At 38.5% G+C, this 23674-nt stretch overlaps 1 protein-coding gene across 1 annotated transcript in view; it reads left to right on the plus strand.

Moving 5' to 3' along the window:
- Positions 1–22650, plus strand: part of LOC104534324 (TBC1 domain family member 1-like) — a gene marked incomplete at its 3' end in the record, with an annotated part of 57317 nt that extends 34667 nt beyond the window's left edge. The window contains exons 10-17 of the mRNA XM_010182175.1: positions 630–716; positions 3335–3624; positions 5369–5497; positions 7728–7847; positions 9020–9159; positions 19153–19338; positions 20373–20534; positions 22492–22650. Of these exons, the coding sequence (XP_010180477.1) occupies positions 630–716; positions 3335–3624; positions 5369–5497; positions 7728–7847; positions 9020–9159; positions 19153–19338; positions 20373–20534; positions 22492–22650 (1273 nt within the window). The remainder of the gene's footprint in view (positions 1–629; positions 717–3334; positions 3625–5368; positions 5498–7727; positions 7848–9019; positions 9160–19152; positions 19339–20372; positions 20535–22491) is intronic.
- Between the last annotated feature and the right edge of the window lie 1024 nt (positions 22651–23674).

The following is a 23674-nucleotide window of genomic DNA, read 5'->3' on the forward strand; positions in this document are numbered from 1 at the left end:
TAAGAACATTAAAAAATGATGCCACCTAAGGTTAGGAAGATAAAAGATTCATAGCTCTTTTAGCACATAAGGATCCATCAGTAGGTTTCTTGATATTGGTTACATAAAAATATTAGTCAAACAAATTATACAAAAATATTGTTGAAGAGATTATACAAAAATATTTATGCTTTCTGATTTGTAGGCATTGAAATTATAATAGCAGAAATTATGTTTTGGTGTGTATTAAATGTATATAGTTTTAAGTCCTTTGTAATAGACGACCTTTTTGGTTTTTTGTATCTTGGTAAGAAGTCCCTAGTGTGAAAAGTTCCTGTTTGGAATACAGAAGGTACTTTAACAGCAGTTACAGTACATGCATGCAACTTGTGATGATGTACATATCATGGAAAGCACATAATTGCCCATGAGAATTCTGTAATCCTCAGGATCCTTTAAAATATGAGTGACTGTCCTGAATGAAGCCTCTTGTTTCTCACAGGGACAAAGGCTATTCTTAGGCATTTTGACAAATTAAATTTGATACTGTCTTTGAAAATTACAGATTCTGACTATGCTACACAAATCCAAAAGTTTTTGTATGCTCCATATATTATAGTCTTAACTGCTGGTGTGCTTTATCTCTACAGGGCAGCAAAGCCAGAGGTCCGCTGGACAGTGCTGGTTCTGTGGATTTGGACAGTTCCATGTCCAGTACCTTATGTAGCACAAGTAAAGTAAGTAAAGCCTGGGGTGAACATACTTATTTAGAAACTTCAGATTAATGTGAAATAACTAGTCAGATATGAAATGCAGTTTCCAATTGCTCATGTAACTACTCTGTTCCAACATCTTGTATTTTGTCTTGATTATTTTTTTGCGAGTAGACAATCAAACTGATAGTGTGTGAAAAGAAATAAACTCAGAACAGCCAAACAGGATGATAGAAGCAGTATCACAGAGTAAGAGGGGTGGGTATGTCCTTTTCTTCCTACCTGTAAGAGTCCTGCTGCCACTTGCTGATCCATTTATTCCTGTGCTGCATCCTTCTGAGGGCGACAAGACTGCATTCATTGCAGGCAGCCTCTTGGATCAGCCATGGTGGGTTTTTTCCCCGCCCCCAGCTTGAAGAAATACTGGTTTAGAATTTGCAAGTTGTTTACCCAAATAATATTTCGTATGTGTAACATGTTAGAATATGTGTGAGTTGTCTGAGGGACAGCTTAAACAAAGTAATTTCCCAGTTTACCCTGATAACAGAGATTCAGGCTAAGGAATCACAGTCACAGGATCACACAGAATCACAGAATGGTAGGGATTGGAAGGGATCTCTGAAGATCATCCAGTCCAACCCCCCTGCCAGAGCAGGATCACCTAGACTAGGTCACACAGGAACGTGTCCAGGAGCATTTTGAATGCCTCCAGAGAAGGAGCCTCCACAACCTCTCTGGGCAGCCTGTTCCAGTGCTCTGTCACCCTCACAGTGAAAGTTTTCCCTTACATTTGTTGAACCCCCTGTGTTCCAGTTTGTGACCATTGCTCCTTGGGCACAACCAAGAAGAGTCTGGTCCCACCCTCCTGACGTTTGCCCTTTAGATATTTATAAGCACTAATGAGATCCCCCCTCAGTCTCCTTTTCTCCAGGCTAAACAGACCCAGCTCTCTCAGCCTTTCTTAGTATGTGAGATGCTCCAGTCAATCATCTTAGTGGCTCTACACTGGACCATCTCCAGTAGCTCCTTGTCCAGAGGGGCCCTGAGGAACACTCCTAGACACAGGCCTCCAGCTGGACTCTGCCCCACTGACCACAGTTCTCTGAGTTCTGCCCAATCCACTTCACTATCCATGTCAAATGAATCCACATCACATGTTAAAGCAATGGTGTCGTGTAAGATGCTGTTATCTGTAGAGTTTCCTCGGAGATTTCCATACTTCTTGACAAAATGGGACTCATAGTAAATCTGTGTTTCTGCTCTCCAGAAGTTTCAAGCTTCTTTCAGACCTTTTGTTCTGTTCTCCATGCTATAAAAAAAGAGTAGTTCAACTGGGGCACCATTTGAATTCGAAATGCCTTATAGTGTATATAAACATATATTTTGTATGTATCTTACTGTGTGAGCCTATATAGGTGAAATAACATCATCTGAATCTTGCAATAATGTGCAGCAAAACAAATGCAATAATTACAATGCTGCCGATCCTAATCTGGTTGGTTTCAGCCCTTAAAGTACATACAGTGACTGCAGGATTACATCCATAAGAAACAAAAACTAAAACAAGGAGTGGAGTAATTTCCCTTTTTGTGTGGTTAGAAAGCTTTCAGTCTGAATGAAACAATATCAACAAACAGCACAGAAGAAGCCAGTCTTCTTCCCTGGAGGCAGCCTAGTACTCTGCAGGCTTGTCTACAGCTATTGATTCTGCTCTAGTGCCTACCCAGTACCCTATGGACTCCTGACTTCAGGTGATCAAGAGTCTGCTCTTTTCTGCTTATGTTTCTGAAAGAATGACTGATTCTGTGGGAAACATGTGAGGTGAGGAATGAAGTAAAATGCACAGTTTTGGACTGAAAGAGGTATCTAGTCATAGGATTAAAGTCCTTTCTAGGAATCTTCAGGTAGACAAGAGGAATATTATATTGTCAGATAGGGTGCTAGATATACGATACTCTGAAATTAATTACCCTCGTTAATGTTTATAAATTTGTAAAGGGCGAGTGTCAGGAGGAAGGAGCCAGGCTCTTCTCAGTGACAGACAATGACAGGACAAGGGGCAATGGGTGCAAGCTGGAGCATAGGAGGTTCAATCTGAACATGAGGAAAAACTTTTTTATTGTAAGGGTTACAGGGCACTGGACCAGGCTGCCCAGAGAGGTTGTGGAGTCTCCTTCTCTGGAGACATTCAAAACCCACCTGGACGCCTTCCTGTGTGACCTAGACTAGGTGATCCTGCTCTGGCAGGGAGGTTGGAGTGGATGATCTTTCGAGGTCCCTTCCAACTCCTAATATTCTGTGATTTTGTGAAATGCCACCCTTTTCATTGCTGTCACTGTTACCCAAACCTGACCCATCTGTTCTGTTTTGACCCTGTTTCTTCTGAGTTGTACTCAACATACTGTAAAATACAATTACTCTCAAAATTACTTTTTCTCTGTAAAATGGAGACTGTGATTTGTTGACCTAAATGATTAATGACAAAGACATAAAACATCAAAGATTTTTTCTTTGAGTTACCATTATAAAAATGTGCAAGGTTGAAGCAGGTCTCTGTGGGATGTGAATAATGACACGGAACTGCAGCCTCAAAGATTGATTTTAAGCCCGTGTATTGATAACCTTACTTTTTGTACTGCTAGGAACCACCAGTGTGTGAAAAGGAGAAAGAGAGGCTTTCTGCACCTCCTACAGAAAATACCATCAAGACCAGTGGATCAGTGGGCGATCTCTCCAGCGATGCAGACGATTCTGCTATTGAGCAGTCTGTTATATTACCTCTGCAAAGCTTTCGGAGGCGAGCAAATACACTGAGTCATTTGCCAACAGAAAGCCAGGAGTCTTTGGTACCTGTTGAAACATCGCCCTCTGTTCCCCAGAGGAAACTTATGAGGTATCACTCAGTGAGCACAGAGACTCCTCACAAAAGAAAGTAAGACTTATTAAAAGCAGGCTATGATTTCATTTGTTGAGGGCATATTTGGGGATGATACTTGCATATCAAATGTGTCCTCTGAGTGGATAAGAAATGTATTGCAGCAGTGTGTCACCCTTTGGAGGTTTGTAGGTATTCTGTTTAAAAACACTTTTAGCCCTGTGTGCTCCACAGGGGAGAGAAAACATGAAGTGTGTGGTTCCACAGTATATGTCACAAAACTAAGTTTTATCACAACATGGGGTTTCTCCTGAGGACTTCAATTATATTTTACAAGCAATAGTCATAAATTTTTGTTGTTTTGATTGCGAGCAGCATAAATAAATGCTACTTATTATTGTCTATTTATAGAGGAGAATCGAGTAGCATTTGTGATACTGAAAACCTTACCAGTTGGTGAATTCATGTGAGACTTTGAAACAACACACAAAACTGACAAATTGCCTAATTGTTGATAGAGGTGAGGCTCCTGTCAAGCCTTTCAATGAGACTATGGAGATTTTACTCACAAAAACAAGCTACTGCTTGCCTTCATGCTAATATTCTTCAAGCTGTCCTCCTTCAAATGCGTACCTCTACATCCCTGAAGTCTCCTTTTAATTCTATGGCTGTTTTCTTACCTCCCTCTATCTGGCTTTTTCCAGTTACCATGGAAACATTTCTGTCTGTAGGCTTCTGTTTTACTGCCAAAACTGCTCGTTTACACAAGTTAGAGAGAAATCTGTACATGTTCCAGCTTGTTTTTCCCTGCAGGAGGCAGAGCAGTAAATGAACATGCCTGAAATAGGTGATGACAGTAAGAAAAAAATAGAGAATTATAGTATTTGAAAGGAAACATAACCTGGGTTGCCTTTTTGTCCTTTATTTGAACCTTTTTAATTCTATAATACTAGAATGTTTTTGTAGAGCAGTTTAGGACTTGTGTTGTTGGTCTGTTATCTTCATGAGAGTTGCCCTGGTGCTTGTAGCTGCTTGTTCAATCAGTTCTTATCTTACTATAGGAATGCAGCTAGAAATTAAGTATGTTTTTTTAATTTTGTTGGTTATTTATATTTGGGGTTGATCTTATCACTTTAGTAAGACCTGAGTGTGCCAACTCCCTCACAGAACTTAAACCAAAAAGAAATCTCTGTTGCTTCCCTTTAATAGCAGATCTACAGAACGAGGGGAACTTGGAAACTTAGAAGAAAAGTGTACTTAAAGTTCTCAAAAATCACTGGAATGATAGACTTGTAACTAGTCTTGTACGTTTTATGAGTGTTTTTGAACAGCTTACCTCTATTCATAAATTGCTTCCAAAGTGTAAATAAATTCACTTCTTTATGTATCATTTAACTTCTCATCCATTAGAACCCTTGATCATATGACCGACTTTATAATAGAAACCAAAGGGAAGCATGTATAAGGGAGAAGAAAGGAGTGTGACGATTTTGGGGGAGTTTAAATTTAGTCATATACTGAAATGAATTGCCTGTAAGTGTCTATTTGGGACTTTGCTGATTGACTTAAAATGTTCAGCCTTTTACAGTTACAGCATTAATTGTGACAAACATAGGAAATGGGTCATTTTTATATATCAAGTTCCTTTCAAAGATTAGAGAAGGTATTTATCTTTATTTTTTTCCCCTCCTACCTCCTTTCCTCTCTTACTGTGTTTTGTTCTTTATGCTGCCTCGGCTCCCATCACTCTGGTTGGAATCCCACTATACGGTTTGAATGCATCTGTTGGCGAATCTAAAAGTTCTTCTGGTCAACTTGCACGCTCTCCTACTCTAGCTCGTCTTAATCCCTCGGCCTCTTCACCCAACTTCTTTAAATATCTAAGGCATAACTCAAGTGGAGAACAAAGTGGGCATTTTGCACAAAAGAGGTGAGCTAGCGCCTGTATACAGTTTGAGGTAGGGTTTGTTTTACCATGTCATAAATATGAAGCTCTGTAGTGTAAATAATTAAGGTAATGTAATTTAGGTAAAAAGTGGTAGATTTTTGTGGAAGAGAGAACTCTTAACTGCTCCACTACTGAATGTAGAGCTGCTACTTACATTATTTTGTTTTAATAAATACAGTTCTTTTAGACACATGAATTTGTTTAGAGCCAGTTACTTCAAAGCAACTTCTTGTTATGCAGCAGACAGCAGCACTGCTTAAATTGTGTGAGGGTTAAGTTGCCAAGAACCTGTGATCCACCTCACTCTGTTGCTCCTGAATCATTCAGTTCTGTTTTGCTTTGTTCATGGTAACACAAAAACATATTAATATTCTTTTGTGCCTGTCATTAAAGGCAAATTGACTAAGGTAACTAAATGGGACAAGAAATAGCAGGACTCTGGAGAGCCAATACAAAAACCCCACAAACAACTGTAAACCAGAAACAACAATAAAAAACCTCGCCTACCCCTCTACCCCCAAAACCACAAACCAAGAACAAACAAAACACCCCAACCCACCAGCTCATGTATCTGTCTTGGTCACTTTGGGCAATATCAAATGATAGTTTTCTGTGTCTCCCTTGTTATGACAAAAATACATATAGAGAACATTGGGGAAAGGACATTAACCCATCATTTCCTTGAGAACATGAAACAAGTAACTCCCTAAAAATCTCAGCCATGAACCCCCTTCTTAACTCCTTGAGCTAAAACTACTTATTTTAGCTCAAAAGATTAGTGAGACCGAATGTCCTTGGAAACACCGTCAATAGTTGCTGGCCATTGGCAAGTGACTGTTGCTATTTATTGTTTGTTTTTTTTTCTCTTGAGTGAAGGACTTCTGGTTCCCCAGAGTGCTGATTCTTCTGATGCTGGGAAAATACTCAACTAAGAACCTGGTTTCACCAGTTCCTTCAGTTGTATTTGCTGAGTACTAACTAGCATCTTTCTTAATATATCTTCACCTCCGAAGTATGGTATAGCTCAGCAAAGGAAATGTGACTCTGTAATGTCCTCTTTATTCTTCATTTTAATAAGACTTACATGAATCCTGAAGGTTAAATTCTCAAAAGTAGATTTTTCCAGGTATAATTGGTAATGAATCTGCATACACAGTAGCAACTTTTGCTTCCCTTTCCTTGTCATTTAAGGGCATACCATATTGAATCTCTAAGCAACAAGACTGAAAGGAGAAATTGATAGGGATATCAAATGGGTTAATGAGTTTAAATCAATGAAGTGGAACTGCCTAAGTTTGCCCAAGTTGATTGTGCTCTGTAAATGAAATTACTGTGTAATTGTGATGGATTTACAATGTGATTGTAAGTGAAACCTGTTTGCAGGGCACACCATGCTACAGCCTTATCTTCTTTGTGCTCAGTACCAGATACTAAAGATCAGCTTCACTTCATGCTAATAATTATACCAGAGTATCCCCCCATCCTATTAACATCTTCAGGAGACAGCACTAAATGCTAGCCAGCTGTATCATTATGGCTTATCAGAAGCAGTTCTTTCTTAAACTTAGTTTTTTAGGCATAAATTCTCCTATTCATGTGGTTTTGTGTACTCTTCTGAGACGAAGTGTTACTCTAGTATCATCAGCCAAGTAATTTTCTGTTTTCATTCAAAGCAGAAACTTTTCATTATATGAATTGTTCTCACTTTGTTCTACTAACCTCCTAAGTATGTTATGGCCTTGTTATTTGAAAAGAATGAACAGAATTATATTGCCCAGGAGACTGTTGATGAAATTTGATGAATGTTCCTGTCTGTTGCATAAATAGAGCCACAATCGTATATGATCAGTCAGAAGGCTCAATTCTTAACTGAAAAGATCAAAGCTTGTCTGAATAAAGCCCGGGTAATGGTTTACAAAATGTTTTCTTTTGCCAAAGACTTATTTTTCATTCAAAATCTTGGGGTATAGCAAAGAATAATAATTACTGGAAATACATTTATTTCTATTGGAACATTTTAGTTTGCCCAAACAAATATGAATTTCAAAGTAGCACTTTGTTAGCAGTTCCAGTTTTGACTTTGGTTTCCTTGATATTTGGGTCTTCAGGATTGAGCTGCTTTTTGTTTGAAACTTAGCAGAATGTATTATTTTTATTCTGTGGATTTATACTTCTTTGTTCTAAACTATACTTTTCCCAACTGCACTCTCAGCATCTCCTACCGTACTGCCTTAAGGAAAAAGCTTCATTCTTCCTCTTCTGTGCCAAATTTCTTAAAATTTCTGGCTCCCGTAGATGAAAATAACACCTCTGACTTTAGGAGCACAACAAGGTAGGGTTCTCTTTTAAAGCCTGAGGTAAAACTGTATTTTCAAAGGTTTCTTTGTGTGACATACTTCAAATGCTTCTTGCACTTGCAAAACCTGATTTGTGCAGCAGTTCACTTGCATGTGTTCTGCATGTGACTGCTGTCAAAAGGATGGACCTGTCCCAGACTCCTCTCCCATTAAGATTGCAGAATTTAGCCATTTCGATCTTGTAATGGACATGCAGCTTCTATCTATGTACTTCTGTGGTTATTCCTGCCAAAGGACTGTATTAGCAGTTTTCACTTAAGAGAATATACCTGGTTCATCCTAAGCAATGTCGGTGTCCTCAAACTGGAAGGAGAGAATGGCCTGTAAAATGCTTCTCCTGGTTGTTGCCAGAGCTATTTGAAGTTCATTTATCCCTTTCAGACTCATGCAGCCATTTAGCCAATACCTGAAATAAAGCAATGAATAGTTTAAAAATGTAACAGGTGAAAGTTATCAGTGAGATTTTTAATAGGAAAACAGCATTGCTGTTTACTATTTACTTTACTATTTTGAATAAAACCCTCTCTGTATGGTTTGTGCATTACATCAGAGAAGAAACATCCAAGATTCCTGGACACTGTTCCCAAGTTTGTTGCTTATTTCAGTGGGTGACTTGCAAACACAAAGGTTAAAAGTTTTGCTCCACGTCTGTGTTGTGAAGAAATATATTACATGCTCAGTTCACAGAAGGTTGGAAGTTTAGTTGGTGTTTATAAAGCTCCTTGATGCATGCTGATAAACGGCATCAGGACTTCATTGTGTCTCCTTTGAATAACTGCTAGATTTTGTGGATGGCATTTAAATAGCAGAATGGTAAAGATACATTATGGTGTATATGTTTTTAATGTATTGTGTTTAATACACTGCTGCAAAGAAAGCTAAAAATTAATTAAAACTGGAGAAAGCAGATTGCACAGAGGTGCCAGACCCTTTTGGTGAACCTAAGTGATGTTTGCAGCCTTGTGTAAGGCTGCTGCCACAAACCAAGCTACACCTGCCTAGCACTAAGAGCTTGACCCAGCCATGTGCACAGCACACTGCACTGCTTAGTTGATGGTTCATGTTACTGTATTCACTGAATACTGTCACTGTTATTAGCAGGTTCAGGTAACCGACTCACAAGCAGTTCTGTGTTCTGCAATTTTAGTGACTGCGAATCCAAACACAGCCAGCAGACCACTGGTGCAGACAGCCCTGTAAGGATTCGACGGCATTCATGGAGGCAACAGATATTCCTGAGAGTGGCAACCCCTCAGAAAGCGTGTGATTCTCCCAGCCGATACGATGGTAAAATCTGTGTTCATTTGCTCCCATGAACGTTGTTAGTGGACATAGTCTGTGAAGTGTGGATCAATTTGTCTACCAAGTGAATGTATTTGCAGTTTCCCACCTATTTTTAGGTCATGCCAAGCTCATGAGCTGTTGAGTTCTTAGTTTTCAGCTTTGTATATAACATAGTTCTGATAGAGTCAAATTAAGTAACCAGAGAAGAAATTACTTTTATGTGTAGTATTTTAATGAGTTCTGGGAAAAAATGTATATTAGCCAGTATTGCTCTGAAGAAAAGACAATGCTTCTATTTGATCTTTCTATGCTAGAGTATAGAACTAGAAAAATATATAGAACTAGAAAAATCCAGGCCTAGCAGAAGAAATTAAATTTCTTTTATGACCTTAGCTGAGTTCTCTAGTGTTTGCTTCATATCAGACTGAATTTGACCTTATGTGTGCTGCTCCAGTCTGTGACTCTTTGCCACTTGAGCCATAGTTATCCACTGTTCTTATATTTGTTTCCTGAAATTCTGTAGAATGAAAGAACCACAAACTAGAAAACAATCACTGAGCATGCAGGTGCATCCCACTTCATGTGAGCCAGATAGTGCAGCACATGCTGAGGCCAGGAAGGCCCCAGAGAAGCTTGTGCCTGTGGATAATGGCGGAACTGGCTCACTAGAATTTGAATTTCACAGCTTGAGCTCTGCAAGCTCTACCTTCGTATTGATCTCTTAAGGCCATTGTGAGAAATAAGTAAAAGTATTAGGGAACAGTACATTATAGTAAACATAGTAAAAAATAACCATCTTTATGTTGAGACATTTTTTATGCATCTTAGAGACCCAGATTAACTGGACACCACTCATAACAAATTTGTATCTGTCATTAATGCTTTGCTTGCAACGTCATGTAACTGATAATGAAGTAAGCTGTATATGTGCATAGATACCTCTCAAATTTAGTGTACTTCAAAACAAAGTGATCTCAAGAGCACATGGTGTAAACATACATATGAAATGCTCTCTGATACTTCAATGCATATGCAGGAGTTGTTCAGCCTCAGCTGTTCAGCAAAGTTACCGTTTTTGCAGTTTTGATGAATGTTTTTGTTACTGGAATAGTCTTACCTGTTTTTGAAAGCCATAAAACCATCCCATATTAAATAGGAAAAAAACCCCCAAACTAAATTGTCTATCCAGGCCTTTGCTCTGAGCCATAATAGTTGCAAGATAAAATCTTAACAACCTACAGCTGGATAAGCAGAACAGTTGGAGGAACAAGTGTGGCTAAAATGGAAAACAGGAAGTGCTGTTAATAAGAGGAGCAATTTAAATATCTGGCCTTTTTCTTCAGTCTTGTTTTTTTTTTCCTCTGTTTTTGTTCCAATGTGCATATTCAATTAATGAACAAAGGGGGAAAACTCAAGAGTTAGGAGGTTTTTAATTATACATAACAAGTATTGAGTTTTTTTTCATTTGGATTTTCATGTTATCTCCTGGAACATTTCTGTCAGTAAGGGATACTCACTTGTGATCCAGTCTGTAGCCTTTAAGAGAGCTGCTGTACACATGAACTTATGTTGGACTCACCGCCACGGTTATCTCTGTAGTTCCAAAGTGAATGTAACCAGCTGCCATCCATCATCTTGTTCCTCTTTCTTTCATCTTCTCTCAAGGAGAAGCAGTAGGGTTTACTGATTTCATAAGTTACCTGCACTTTATTTTTTAAAGTATTTTTAAAGGATTTCTCACTCTTTTTAGATTGATTTCCTTTGGAAACAGAATTTATGCAAACAGCTGATGTATCACCAGACGATGAGTATCAGCCAAGTTGGACTGAAGGCAGATTTTAAAGAGAAACATGTTCTGTCATGTTCTGCAAAAGTAAGCATGAAGAGAGGGACAGAAGGGAATATTCATGAGTTTCCCTTTATAGACAGAGACTCCACTGACCAATTTCTTCATTCAAGTGCAATAGTCCAGACACCACTCTACAGTACTCTGCAGAAGAGCAGTAAGAAAAAAGGCTGGGGATTTTTAAGAAGTTAGTAAGTCAGCCAACCAAGAGTGAGTTTATCATCTCTGTGAGTCAGGGATGATAAAGTTTCAAGCTTAACATAGGCAGCTTTACTAAATTTTGTATTGAACGTAAAATCCACCAATACGCCTGAGCATGTGTGGGCATGGCACCATCAACAAAATTAAAGTGCTCTGTGGCTGTAACTTTTGGGTTGTAATTAGTAAATATGCATGTGTAAACGTCACAAGAAATAGAGGCAACTTTAAGCTTTATAAACACAGAAAGGTCTAGATCCTGACAGTTGTGATTCCATTTCTATAGGCAGGTGGTGAGCTGAATCTCAAGATGCATCATATTCATTGCCACTCTCTGCATGGTTAACACAGCAGGATATGGAGGTGTATTTACTAAATGTTAATTAAAAAAAAAAAGAAAACACAGGCAACTGGTACATAGCTTTTTCAGAAATTTTGAGCTTAATCTTACGAGGCTCTGAGCTTGAGAGATGTTTAGTGTCTTGAGTTCCCACGTGAAGCTCATAGCTCTTTGATTTCCACTGTCTTGCACTTCTGGATCCTTCTTTAGGAGGTGCTCATAAGTCGTTTAAGCTAAAACTTAATTTTCTGTGGCTCAGCTGGAGAGAAATGATTGCTGGCTGTGCTTTGATGGTTGCATAAGGTATTACCAGGCAGAGAGCATGCTGTTTGTTTTGCAGACACTATCATGTAAAAGCGGGGGTTTATTATATGTGAAGGAGGGTGTTCATTTTTTACATGTTCAGGAGTAAAATGAAAAAAAAGTCCTAAATCAGTAGAGTTAAAAAGAGAATATTACAAATAGATATACTAGAAAGCCTTTTTTTTTTTTGCCAGTTGAGATTCCTGCCTTGCTTGATAACTGAACTCAATCCAGCCATGCTCAGGCAGCAGGGTGAGTGAGTGCTCTGAGGTACCCAGAACAGGAAACCATTACTTCTGGTTGTTATGGGAGCAATATCCTATGTGTAGGCCCTTCTCTAGCCACCTTCTGCTTGTGGGTGCTGCCAGTTTCCCCTTTCCTTTCTTATTTTCTTCTGCTTCAGTACATCACATCACAACGAAGCACATGGGAGAAGCATTACACAGTTTACTGCCTGACAGAACAGCCGGGTGGTCTCTAGTAAGCCTGGATATGAATGAGGCTGATCTCCAGTTTGGAGATTGAGAAAGGATTTTCTGCGCGAGTGAAATGATCTGTAGAGATTTTTAGTGCTTTCCAGCTGGTAACTGAGTTTACAGGGTTGAATTATGCTAGTTCTGTTGCAGTAAGCTACAGTTCAAATGTCCAGCCTCATCTCCTGCTGTTTGCTGCTTCCTGTGGAGTGGTTGTGCTGCTGTGAGTGATGTGGAGCACTGGAAGGCAGCATTTCTCTCGCCACCGCCTTGAGACACGCTCAGTGTCTTGTCCTCTGACATTTTTCTTTTTTATTTATTTGTGGGGGTGGAATGAGTGTTGTATCCTGCAAAGTGGAGAGATGGAAAAAGGGGAGCACAGGTCATTTACAAAAGGGATCACACTTTGATCTGTTACAGTACTATATTTCTTTTGAAAAGTTTTCATTAATCTCTTGTTCTAAAGCTTTTTTAGCCTGTTTTCTCTGTATGAGTGCACAAAATTCACTGTCTCACTGTCTTAAACATTTTAAGTAATAAAAGTGTTTCTTCGTTGCTTTGGTATTTACCTTTGTACCTGTCCACCCTGTAGCCAGATCTTCATACTCTTCTGTAAAGTCTAACAAGAGCCACATTCTGTGGCTATGCAAATTGTTTAGGTTTTCCTAGTTCGCTGTCTTTGCTGGTAAAAAAGTGAAGGCAACAACTTGGCGATCATTTTAAAGCAGCTGAAGTATGAGCTTACTCAAAAAAGGTGATTGGTTTTCAGTTGGATCCATTTTCTTTACTGTGAGGGTGGTGAGAACAGGTTGCCCAGGGAAGCTGTGGATGCCCCCTCCCTGGAAGTGTTCAAGGCCAGGTTGGACAGGGCTTTGGGCAGCCTGGTCTCGTGGGCGGTATCCCTGCCCATGGCAGGGGTTGGACTGGATTATCTTTAAGGTCCCTTCCAACTGAAACCGTTCTGTGATTCCAGTCCCATTCAAGCATTACACAAGCACTGGAGCAGGCCCAGGGAGGCAGGCAGGGACATGTGTCTGGAAGCTGCAGGTGGGTGCTCTTGCCCTGCTGAGGAGCAGGACATGCTTAGATCAATGCAGAGCAATCATGAAACTGCACCCTGCACTGCAGTGCAGCAGGATATTTGCATGCTTTAATTCAGCATCTACTACACTGTAGTGGACTGTTTTCACTACAGTTTTCACATACTGACTGTTCAGAATTGGTCTTAGCGGGAGAACTGCTTTGCAGGTTGCCAGAAACTCCCAGCAGAGTATAGCTAAGTGCTAGATTTAAAGGGGGTACAAGCAGTTTTCTGAAGTAAATGGGAGGAAAGTGATGGTGCTTGTGAGCTTTCTTGCTGCAGAGGTGTGTTGGCAGTAGACAGCAAGATTTTTATAGCAACTGTGTATAAGTTGTATGTCAGACTAGAAAAGCTTGATACTTCTTGTGATTCCGTATCTGAAACTTTCTGGTAGCACAAGGCTTCTGGCCATGTTACCACATTTGGTTATGACGTCAAATATTCCAGACATCTGTGTCAAATAAAAGGAATACTATATCCTTGGTTATAGAGGTTTGCAGTTCTTCTTTAATTTTGTATCATGTATGAAAGAAGGTGCTGCACTACCTGAGTGGAAGATTTGAACAGAACTAACTAAGGATGATTTTCTGAGGGCAATGTAATCTTACATGGCTGTGAAGATTCTCTTGCTTGTTTGCTAAGCTGAATTTTGTAATGTTTAAAATGCAACAAAGAAAAATAGTGTAATGCAGAAAATAAAATGGTTAACAGCATTCTTCCATCTACATTCTCACCATATCTTGCCTGACTTCTTAACCTTGGAGAGCAGATGTGACTGGTAAACTGCATTTAGAGAGCCAAGTGTAAACAACTCAATAGTGAGGACAGCAGTAATGCGTTATAGTTGAGCCTCCTCCCTATTAGCTTCCTATAAAAATAAAACAACCCCTTCTTTTCTATATGAGGTGTTGCAGTTTCTAGGCAAAGAAAAATCTTGTTATTTTGGTTTTGATATTTGAGGTTGGTTAGATTAAGTGCATCTGAAAGAATGTATTTAAAATTTAGACTTTTAGGTGGGTTTGTCGCTTCTGTTTTTTTTTTTTTACTTTGCGTGTGGTTTCTCTTAGTGAGTTTCCTTTTTTCTTGCTTTTGGAAAGCCTTGTTTAATACTGAGATTGAATAAGAAACTGTTGGTAAATTCAATTTCTTTCTTGTCAATTACAATTGAAATTTCTTTAAAAAATCAGATTTAAGGCAACATTTTAATAACTCACTCATGTAAAACTTTAATGTCTTCCCAGAGGTCCCAGCAAATGATTTATATTCATTGTAGCTTCTTCTGGAGCTAATGAAATTGCCTGTTTATGTCACTACCAGGCAAATATTGTCTGTTTCAGTTACTACTCCTGTCATTCACCAGCTTTTCATTTACAAGCTTTCTTTAGTGTGCTGTTTTCTTCATAATCTTTTGTACCGTGTGTCATCTTTGCACGTGAGAATTTTGTGAATGCATTTGTTGATTCTTTTGGAGTATTGGGATACTCTGCATCTTCGTATTGCAGCAATGCTGTCTGAAGCCAAAGAGCTGAGTATAAATGAATGGATCTGCTGTACAAAGTCCACCTCAGTCCACTGTCCCTACTGGGGCCTTGTCCTTTATTGGGTTGTATAAGTGGTGGGAGCATCAGAGCAGTGCTTTTGAGGTACCTATGGCAACATTTCCATCTGCTTCATGAGCAGTTTCGTCTGTAGTTCGTTGCCTTGCGTAAGTTCTCACAAGGACAGGAAAGCTGGTGGCTTTCCCAGTGAAGTACGCTGTTTCTCAAGGATTACTTAGTTTGGACCCACAGACTTGTAGAAGTACATTGCACATAAGAGTAATTCTGAAGGGTAGTCCAAGTATGAACTTCAAATGGAAAATAACCTGTGTTGATAAAATATAATAATAGTTAACAAGTCAAGTTGCCCAATCCTGAGCCTTAAGGAGTAAAAGTGTGCTAGGCTTGTAGAGGTACCATGTATGGAGGTAGAATTTCATATGGAATATTCATATGCAGGGAAGGGAGCAACATATTTAAAAGCAGTACAAATAGAACGTGGCATAGGAGTCAACAAAAGCTGACGAGGCTGGCAGATGAACAAGGAAGCAGTCTTTCAGTGTGTGCTGAAGTGTTCAGGTCCTGCTCAAGTGCACTTACTAATCTCATAAAGGTTTTGAAGACTGCACATTACTTGGATTTGAACACATGGCAGTTTGACTCAGTGGAATGTGACCTCCCAGTTGTGTTCAGTTGAATTGCTCTACTCTGTCTTTTCTTTCTCTGCTACCCTCCAGATCGCTTGTGAATAATAACGAAATACTTGGTTTCTTGTTACTGTATTTTCACTCTTGTCTGTTCTGGATCTGGAAGCTGGATGGCATGTCTGTTGATCATTGTTGTATGTCCATGGATTAGTGCTGACTTACCAAATGTCTGGTTTTTTTAGCTTTGCTTTGAGGGATTACCTGCACATTCCATCTCCCCCGCCTCCTTTACCAGCCAAACAGCTGATGCAACTGTGCAAACTTTAGACAAGCCAGCTGAGCAGTTAAACAGGTTCATTTTGGTTTCGCTACATCCTGCTACATGCCAGCATGGAGATGAGAGGGAAGGCAGGTTGTGAATTTGTTGCACTTTATCAAAATAGACTTTAGACCTTCTGTTAAATGTCCACAAGTGATAGGAAGAAAGAAAGGATAGAGAAGGAGCTGCCATTTGGAAGGCAAAATCAAGCCTAGGACTCTTCCACAGAAGAATCAGAGGTAGTGTTGATAATTATAATTGTTCAGCCTACAGAATTTTGTAACCTTTCTGTTTGCTTTTATAGCCTCAACCATTGTGAGTTAAATTTCTTTTAGTGAATACTGATCTTAATCAGGATAGTCAGTAATATACAAGACAATTTCAGCCTAAGTAGCAGCAGGACCATGGGCTTGAGTAATGAATGCTTTGCAGAGGTTCAAGTATTGCCACAGTAAGTTTCATCACTGGAGGATGAGAAGTGAGTAGCATCTCCAAGAAGTTGGAAAGTGATACTTTCTTAAGTTGGTACTTAAAGACCAATCCACAGAACTTGCACTGAGAAAGTAGAATGTGCAGCTTAAAAACAGGAAAATTCTTGGTCTTTGATATATTCATTCTTGCTGTAGGAATGCAATGTGTTTAGTCCCTTTCCTTGCATGTATTTTAGCAGCAAGTGGGTAACCATTAACTGTCTCTGTAGATAGCTTGATATTTTCTAACACATACATGCATATATGCATGCATAAAACCAAAATATATGTCTGCCTTTAAAGGAGATCCATGAACCACGGAGAGGATGTGTAGGGTGAGAAGAGATTAATTTCCCCCAAGATGTACATGCATTCTATATTGGATGCTATAAGGATGTAATGAGAAGTGAATAGACTACAGATAGCATACAGGGGATAAGGCTGTACCTATCTGGATCACTGTTACTGTTTGCCTTAATGTTTGGTGACCATTTTTGTTAGTTCCTCTTTCTTATGGCAGTGTTACTTTTTGCATGTAATGCTGCAGCCTTACAGGAATTGAAAAACTTTCCTACAACATGGTATTTTTATTTTTCTAAGTATATTATTTTATTCAAGCAAATTAAGGCAGTTCTATCAGAAATATCCTTAAGAGCATTTCCCTTATGTTCTTTAATATGCACTGAGAAAAATCAGCATGAGAGCTACTGTATGTACAGAACGTTGCTGACAGTATAGTGCGTGCATCAAAAACAACAATCAAATCAAAATGATTTTCCTTTAATTATCAACACAGGTTGAGGATTATCAGATGCGTGTTTCTTCTCTACCTGATGACATTTACTTAACATCTTTTCTAATTGCAGATCTTAGCCCACAGCAGTCTTTCCATTTACCTGTAAAGAAAAATGTTTCTCAGTTTCTCTTAAGGGATTAATAGAATTTTTTCATCGTATTGGTATTTTTCATAACTGGCTGTATTTTTTAATACTTCCATCAGTGTTTCCTACTTCCTTGCAACAAATAGTGATTGCCATTAAATGTCAAATATTTGTCCTTTGCCTAATTCACATTCCCGTGAAGTTTATTATTCTCTGAAATACTATAGATATCCAAAGTGTGGGTATCCACACTTAATCCAGAGTGCAAGTTTGTAAAGTTTTTATTTGGTGCTGCTAGCTGAAAATGTTGCATTTATTTTTATATGTATATTTTAGCCCTTGAATTGAACTGTGGTGTCAAACAAATAAATGTTGCATAAGGAAACAGGTGGTTTTGGACCCACCCTATTTATCTCTGACTCTTCGAGAGGAAAAGATTGACAGTGGCAAAACGAGAAAAGCAGAAGCCAACAGCTGTGAACGTTTCCATTCTTACTTAGCCATCTGAGCTTAGTTGTGTAAGTGCCTTTCAACAAACAAGAAAAGAGTAGCTGCAAGTGAACTCACACGCCAGTATATGGTAGTTTTCTGAGCAGATTCTGGAGGGGTGAAAACCTTCCTATTTTGTTAGTTTGTAGAGATATTATTTGCGTGTATGTGTTTAATTCACAATCTTTATCACTGTGCTAGCCAATGATGAAGAAATGGAGCACTGAGCTACCACGCAGAGTAGTTGTTTCAGGAGCATCTCTTCTCCAGGAGCTGTTTGGAATAGCATGCACGGATGTACTTGTCCTTGGCTGGAGAGCCGAAGGAATGGGTTTTGTTGCACTGATTTCAAAGCATTTTCGTGTGTGGTGAGCTTGTCCTCGAGGAAACGTTTCACAGTCATCCTGCTTGGCTGAAGGAGAAGTGCTGATGAAGGCTTTCCATTTGGGATTTGGTAGGAAGAGAGGAGTGGTTTTGGCTGTTTATTTTAAGGGTGCTGAATTGAGTATTTTTTCTTCTAGGAACAGGTTATATCAAACACTACTGAGCCTTCAGAGAAGCCATATAAAGTAATAAAATTAAGTGATACTGCAGTGGGCATTTAGAAAACAAAGTATAAGAACTTATGCTGCTTATGATTAGAGCTTGATTCAAAACAATATTGTTTATCCTTTTCCTAAAAAGAAAAGATTTTTCAATTTGCCTGAGATTTATTTAATGTTTACTTCCTTTTGTAGTGTTTTCAGCCTTCTCAGAATTACCTTGCATGCTTGACAAAAAGAGACATTTTGTGGTAGACCAGCTGAAGCCAAACGAAAAAGTGCAGAAGGTTATGACATGGTTTAAGATTAGAAATGAGAGCAAACATGTCTCAGGTGCCTGCCTCCCTTTCTGCCTGTTTACTTTAAGAACTGGTGATCATCCCATTGTATCCCCTTCGGTGGTGGTGTGTTTGTGCAGCTAAGGGTGTGTGTTTTCTGTGTTAAACACAGTTTAGAGATTCTTCTGTAAATTATATGGGTGCTATATTTGATTTGATCTGCTATTTGAATCATGCCAGGATTCAGCTGTAGGTTGTATTTTTGCAATTTCTCAAACTTCCCTTTTCCTTTTTGGTTCTGTCCCTGTAAAGTTGTAATTAGCAAGCCATGGTCTTGCTGTATGGTACAGTGTTTTTATCAGTTTATAGGAAAAAAAAATCCAGTCTCTGGCCCATACGATTCTTATTCGGAAGCAGCTTGAAAATCTGCTTGAAACTGTCATTAGGGAACCTTGGTATTTCTACCTTCTACATATGTACGTATATGTGTGTGTGTGTATGTAGATATGTATGCATATATGTGCAAAAGTGTCCCTTCATTCACCTGTTCATGAAATCTAAGTAGTTCACAACAGCTTCTCTCTTTTAAAGATTACTCTGAACTGGGAGAAATTCCACCCAAATCCCCATTGGAACCAGTGTGTGAAGATGGCCCCTTTGGGCCAGATAAAGAAGAAAGGAAACGGACGCCTCGTGAGCTTCGTGAGCTGTGGAAGAAAGCCATTATTCAGCAGATACTGCTTCTCAGAATGGAGAAAGAAAACCAGAAGCTACAAGGTTGGTGAAGTTCCTAATTACACCGTGCTAACCTGGACTGAGACTCCTGGCTGGAAGGAGCAAACACCTCTCTCAAACTTTGGATATGGCCTCCCAGAACACTTAGCCCACCTGTAGGCTATTTGCTTCTAGTAGTATGGCTCTCCTATTTCAACCCTGATATCTGAAAAGCACCTGATACTTGAGTTTCCTGAGAACCCCACAGGTGACAGGCATGTTCTCAGCAATTGTACTTTCTCATCCAGTAAAATAAAATATGGCAATGGATACCAAATATGCAGTGCCATTAGCTATTGATTAATTTATTTTTTAATCCCTTATAGATAACACATGAAGATACAGTGCAATATCCTTATAGATTGTTATCTGAGAAAATCACCAATACTACAGTGCATCTCTGCTCCAGGAGCTCTGATGATCTAAAATGTCTTATTTAAGACTGAGTTATGCACTGACCCTTGTTCTGATTTCTTCAGTGGAGACTTTAAGAAAGCCTTATGTATATATAGTGTTGATGGTCCTATTTGTGTTCAGGGTTCTGAAATTTTCTGTACTTGAACTTTCTATTTTATATGGTCCATAAAAATGGACATGGACATTTTTACTTTGCCATTACTATTATGGAGCTGTGTGCATATGAAATAGATGACTATACTGGTTTTGTCTTTTTATTTGGTGTAGGTCTTCTGCACTATTATTTTTAGAGCTGGGAAATGGAAAAATCCTGTGAGGAAAATCCTGTGTTTATTTCATTAGTTGTTATCTCTCATGTTTCTTCAGATTTAAGAGTTGACTAGCAGTAAGAAACTTAACAGGCCAAACACAGTTACTGCATATGATATCTTTTAAAGATACTTTTAAAAACCCTAAACAGCCAAAACATGCCACAGTCACAGCAATATAGACATGTAGTGTTTCAGAATTAATTTGGTTTAATTTTAAGTGGATTGCATGAAGGTCTAACTTAATTAAACCATTTTACACATAGTAAATGATACTAAACTAACTGATGCATTCACCGTACCACTTCCTAGCTTCAGAAAACAATTTGCAGAACAGACGTCTGAAACTTGACTATGAAGAAATCACTCCATGCTTAAAAGATGTATCTTTGATTTGGGAAAAAATGTTGAGTACACCTGGCAGGTTGAAGATTAAATTTGATGTTGAAAAAATACACTCTGCTGTTGGGCAAGGTAAGCACAGTGTTATTCTGAGTTATTGAAATGCATGTAAATTATATTAGAAAAGGAATAGGATGACATCTTAACCATTCCTTATAACCAGATTCTCATCAGAGCTGTTCCTTGGGTTGCTGACTAAACAGGTAACAGCATTCAGCATCTTCATGGTTATGTGTGTACAAGTAACAGTCTCTTTCAGCAGTAGCTGCAGTTGATTTGCTAGAGTTGCAGTACTTGGTATTCATTTTATAATAACATTTGTCCTTACAGGAGAGTTGTACAGTATCTCAATGTTTTACAATTGTTACAATCTGGTTTTACAAATTAAAAGTTATAATTAAAGAAAGAAGCCTGGATAATGCCAAAGAAATTACTGTGTAAATAACTAAAGGAACTGTCTGCACTATTATCTGGAAGTTCTCTGTCCAGCCTGGGTAGTGTGTGTATATACAAACAGTATACATGGATATCTCTGCAGAACTGCCTTTTCTCTGAGTTCAACAGTGCAAACACCACTAACAGTCTTCCTCACAACTGCAAGGCTGAGCAACCAGCTCCTCTCTCCACTGCCTCCAAACTAATATAACCTAAGGATGGTTTTTAGGTTCCAAGAAATCTGGTTATTACTCAGTGCTATTTGTGCCATGAGTGGACCCAGAGGCCTCGTGCTGAGTTCTGTATGTGATGGTGAAGATGGCTAGTCCAAGGAACTTCTTTTAATTTTCTACAAAGCTTTCCAACATGTAAAGGAAGTGTCAAAAATTCACCACTAGCAGAAGTTTAATTTTTTAAATAATTATACCTGCCTATGTGCAATTATTCAACCAAGATAAAATATTGTCCGTTTAAGACGACTAGAGAAGTCTAGGTTTCTAATAATGTCAAATTACCCAAGCCCAAATCTCTGCCAAGTAAGGAAAGCTCATTGTTACAGGTTTCCTTCTATTCGTGTAGGTAAGGGGCTTGGTCCAGTCAATGTTTGAGCATGAGAAAAGCTTGGTTTCTATTGATAGCTCAGTATTGCTGGCCTGTGTTAGAGTTCAAAATAAAAATTGAAGGACTTGGAGTTCTTTACTGCTTAATATCTGGTAACAGTACATCATGGATTAGGCAGAATACTTTCCCAAATAATAGTGTATTGATTTCTTGTGTAGATGATTTAATAGTGCCAGTCTTGGGCTGAACAAAGTATGCATGTAACAGTAACCTTTCTGTTACTTTTAGAGCTTTCTATATAGGTAGAAATTAAGTCTACCACTACCTGTGTGAAATAGTTAAGTAATATCATCCCTTTTTATAGAGAAGGAAATTTAAGCTTTAAAACATTTTTACATGTACCAAAATCTTGAAATTATGGTTTGATTTATTGATGTTGGTTAAATAACCAAGTCATTCAAGAAACCAACAGCAAAACTAGAAATACATACTATACTTGCTTTCTGATTATCTGACTTCTGTTGTAGTCTCTAGATCACATCTTATTTGTACTCGTTTACACTTCTGGTATGTGTGCATGCTACCTTCCTAAAACTTACTCGTAACAACAGTGTCAGTCCTATAATTAGTGAAAATGTTAATTAGTTCTATTGCAGTGCTTTATTGTGTACTTTACATGGAAAAACGGGAGATAAGCTTGTAACTATTCAGAGACAAGCATTGCTATTTTTGCTGCTATATTTACTTCCCAGACTGGATGGAAGTGGTAACAGACTTAGGCAGCTCATCGTGTTTCCACCTTAAATCTCTCCAGTTAACATGCTGATGTCTTTTATTGATTGAGGAAGTATAAGCACTGTAGTCTGATCTGCTTCTATGATCTACTGGAGAAAGCAGATACAGATTTAGCAGATAGGGATCTGCTTGCATATCTAGCAGATATGGAACTCCAGTTCCTCAGTCCTGTTAGCTCAACTATAGCTGAACCCTCAGTATGAGTACAAATTACAGTTTTAATGACTTCTTCTCTCAGGAGTACCACGTCACCACCGTGGGGAGATCTGGAAGTTTCTAGCAGAGCAATACCATCTTAAACATCAGTTTCTGAGTAAACAACAACCAAAAGACACACCTTACAAAGAACTCCTAAAACAGCTAACTTCCCAGCAACATGCAATACTTATTGATCTAGGTAAGTGGTCTGAAATTAAAATGAGTTTATGTTCATGGAAGACAATTTAATAAAAGAAGGTAACACACAAAGTGGCATTTAATAAGAAGTTGTTGGTAAGCACTGCTTTTAATCTGATATAAGTGAGAACTATTACTTGACACTTTTAGGAAAATGCAAACTGCATTTCAGGCACAGAGGTATGTTGCTACATGTAACTGTAATGCATCTGTATTTCAGATAATGGCAGTGAACTCCACAGGCCTGTGGAATACAAATTGCCAAGAAATTAACTGCAGACTGCTAAATAGCATGTGCTATTCATTCCTGATGTCCAGAGTTTGCTGTCTCTGTTAAACATTTCTCCTTTAAATAATAAAGAAGCTTTGCTTTTTTTCCCCTTTTTTAATAGGTAGTTGCTAGCAGTTGGTATTTTTACTTGTATTAAAACTATTCTGAGATAAGCTCTTTTTAATAATAATTTTAAAAAAGCTCTTTTTAAGGCAGGTTCTTCACACTGCCTAATTTTAAGCAGTAGCTGGCTCCTGATTTAGAGACAGTGAATTGGTCTGTGGAGGCTCATATACTGTAGTCCGTTGAGTTTAGTACAGAGAGGTTAGGAACCAAGGCTCTTAAATTTGAAGTGACTGGTAGGTGGGCTTCAGGCAGGCTTTTGGTTTTCTTGACCATTTATTGTTCAAAGCTGAAAAAGTTGTTTTCTAGTATTAGAAGGAAATATGAGAAAGAAAAACTAAATGAAATGTAATTATTGGTTTAGGGTAGGTGTAGGAGAGATTGCTCCAATAATTGTAAAAGAGTCTTCATGTACCTCAAAAGACATTATGCCATAAAGTTTATACTTTTTATACTTAACCCTTCCTTTCACATTTTCTGGTCCTCTTTCTTTATCACTTCTAGTTCCTTTGTGTGAGATTCTTTCATTGACTGACTTTTGCCACTGCTAGACTAAGACAATAACAAAACCCCAGAACATTTAGTAAACAATAATTCAGTATGCTCTGTAAGATGTGGATCAGTATTAAAC

This window comes from Mesitornis unicolor, unplaced genomic scaffold (assembly GCF_000695765.1).
Source record: "Mesitornis unicolor isolate BGI_N332 unplaced genomic scaffold, ASM69576v1 scaffold52773, whole genome shotgun sequence".
Lineage (NCBI taxonomy): Eukaryota > Metazoa > Chordata > Aves > Mesitornithiformes > Mesitornithidae > Mesitornis > Mesitornis unicolor.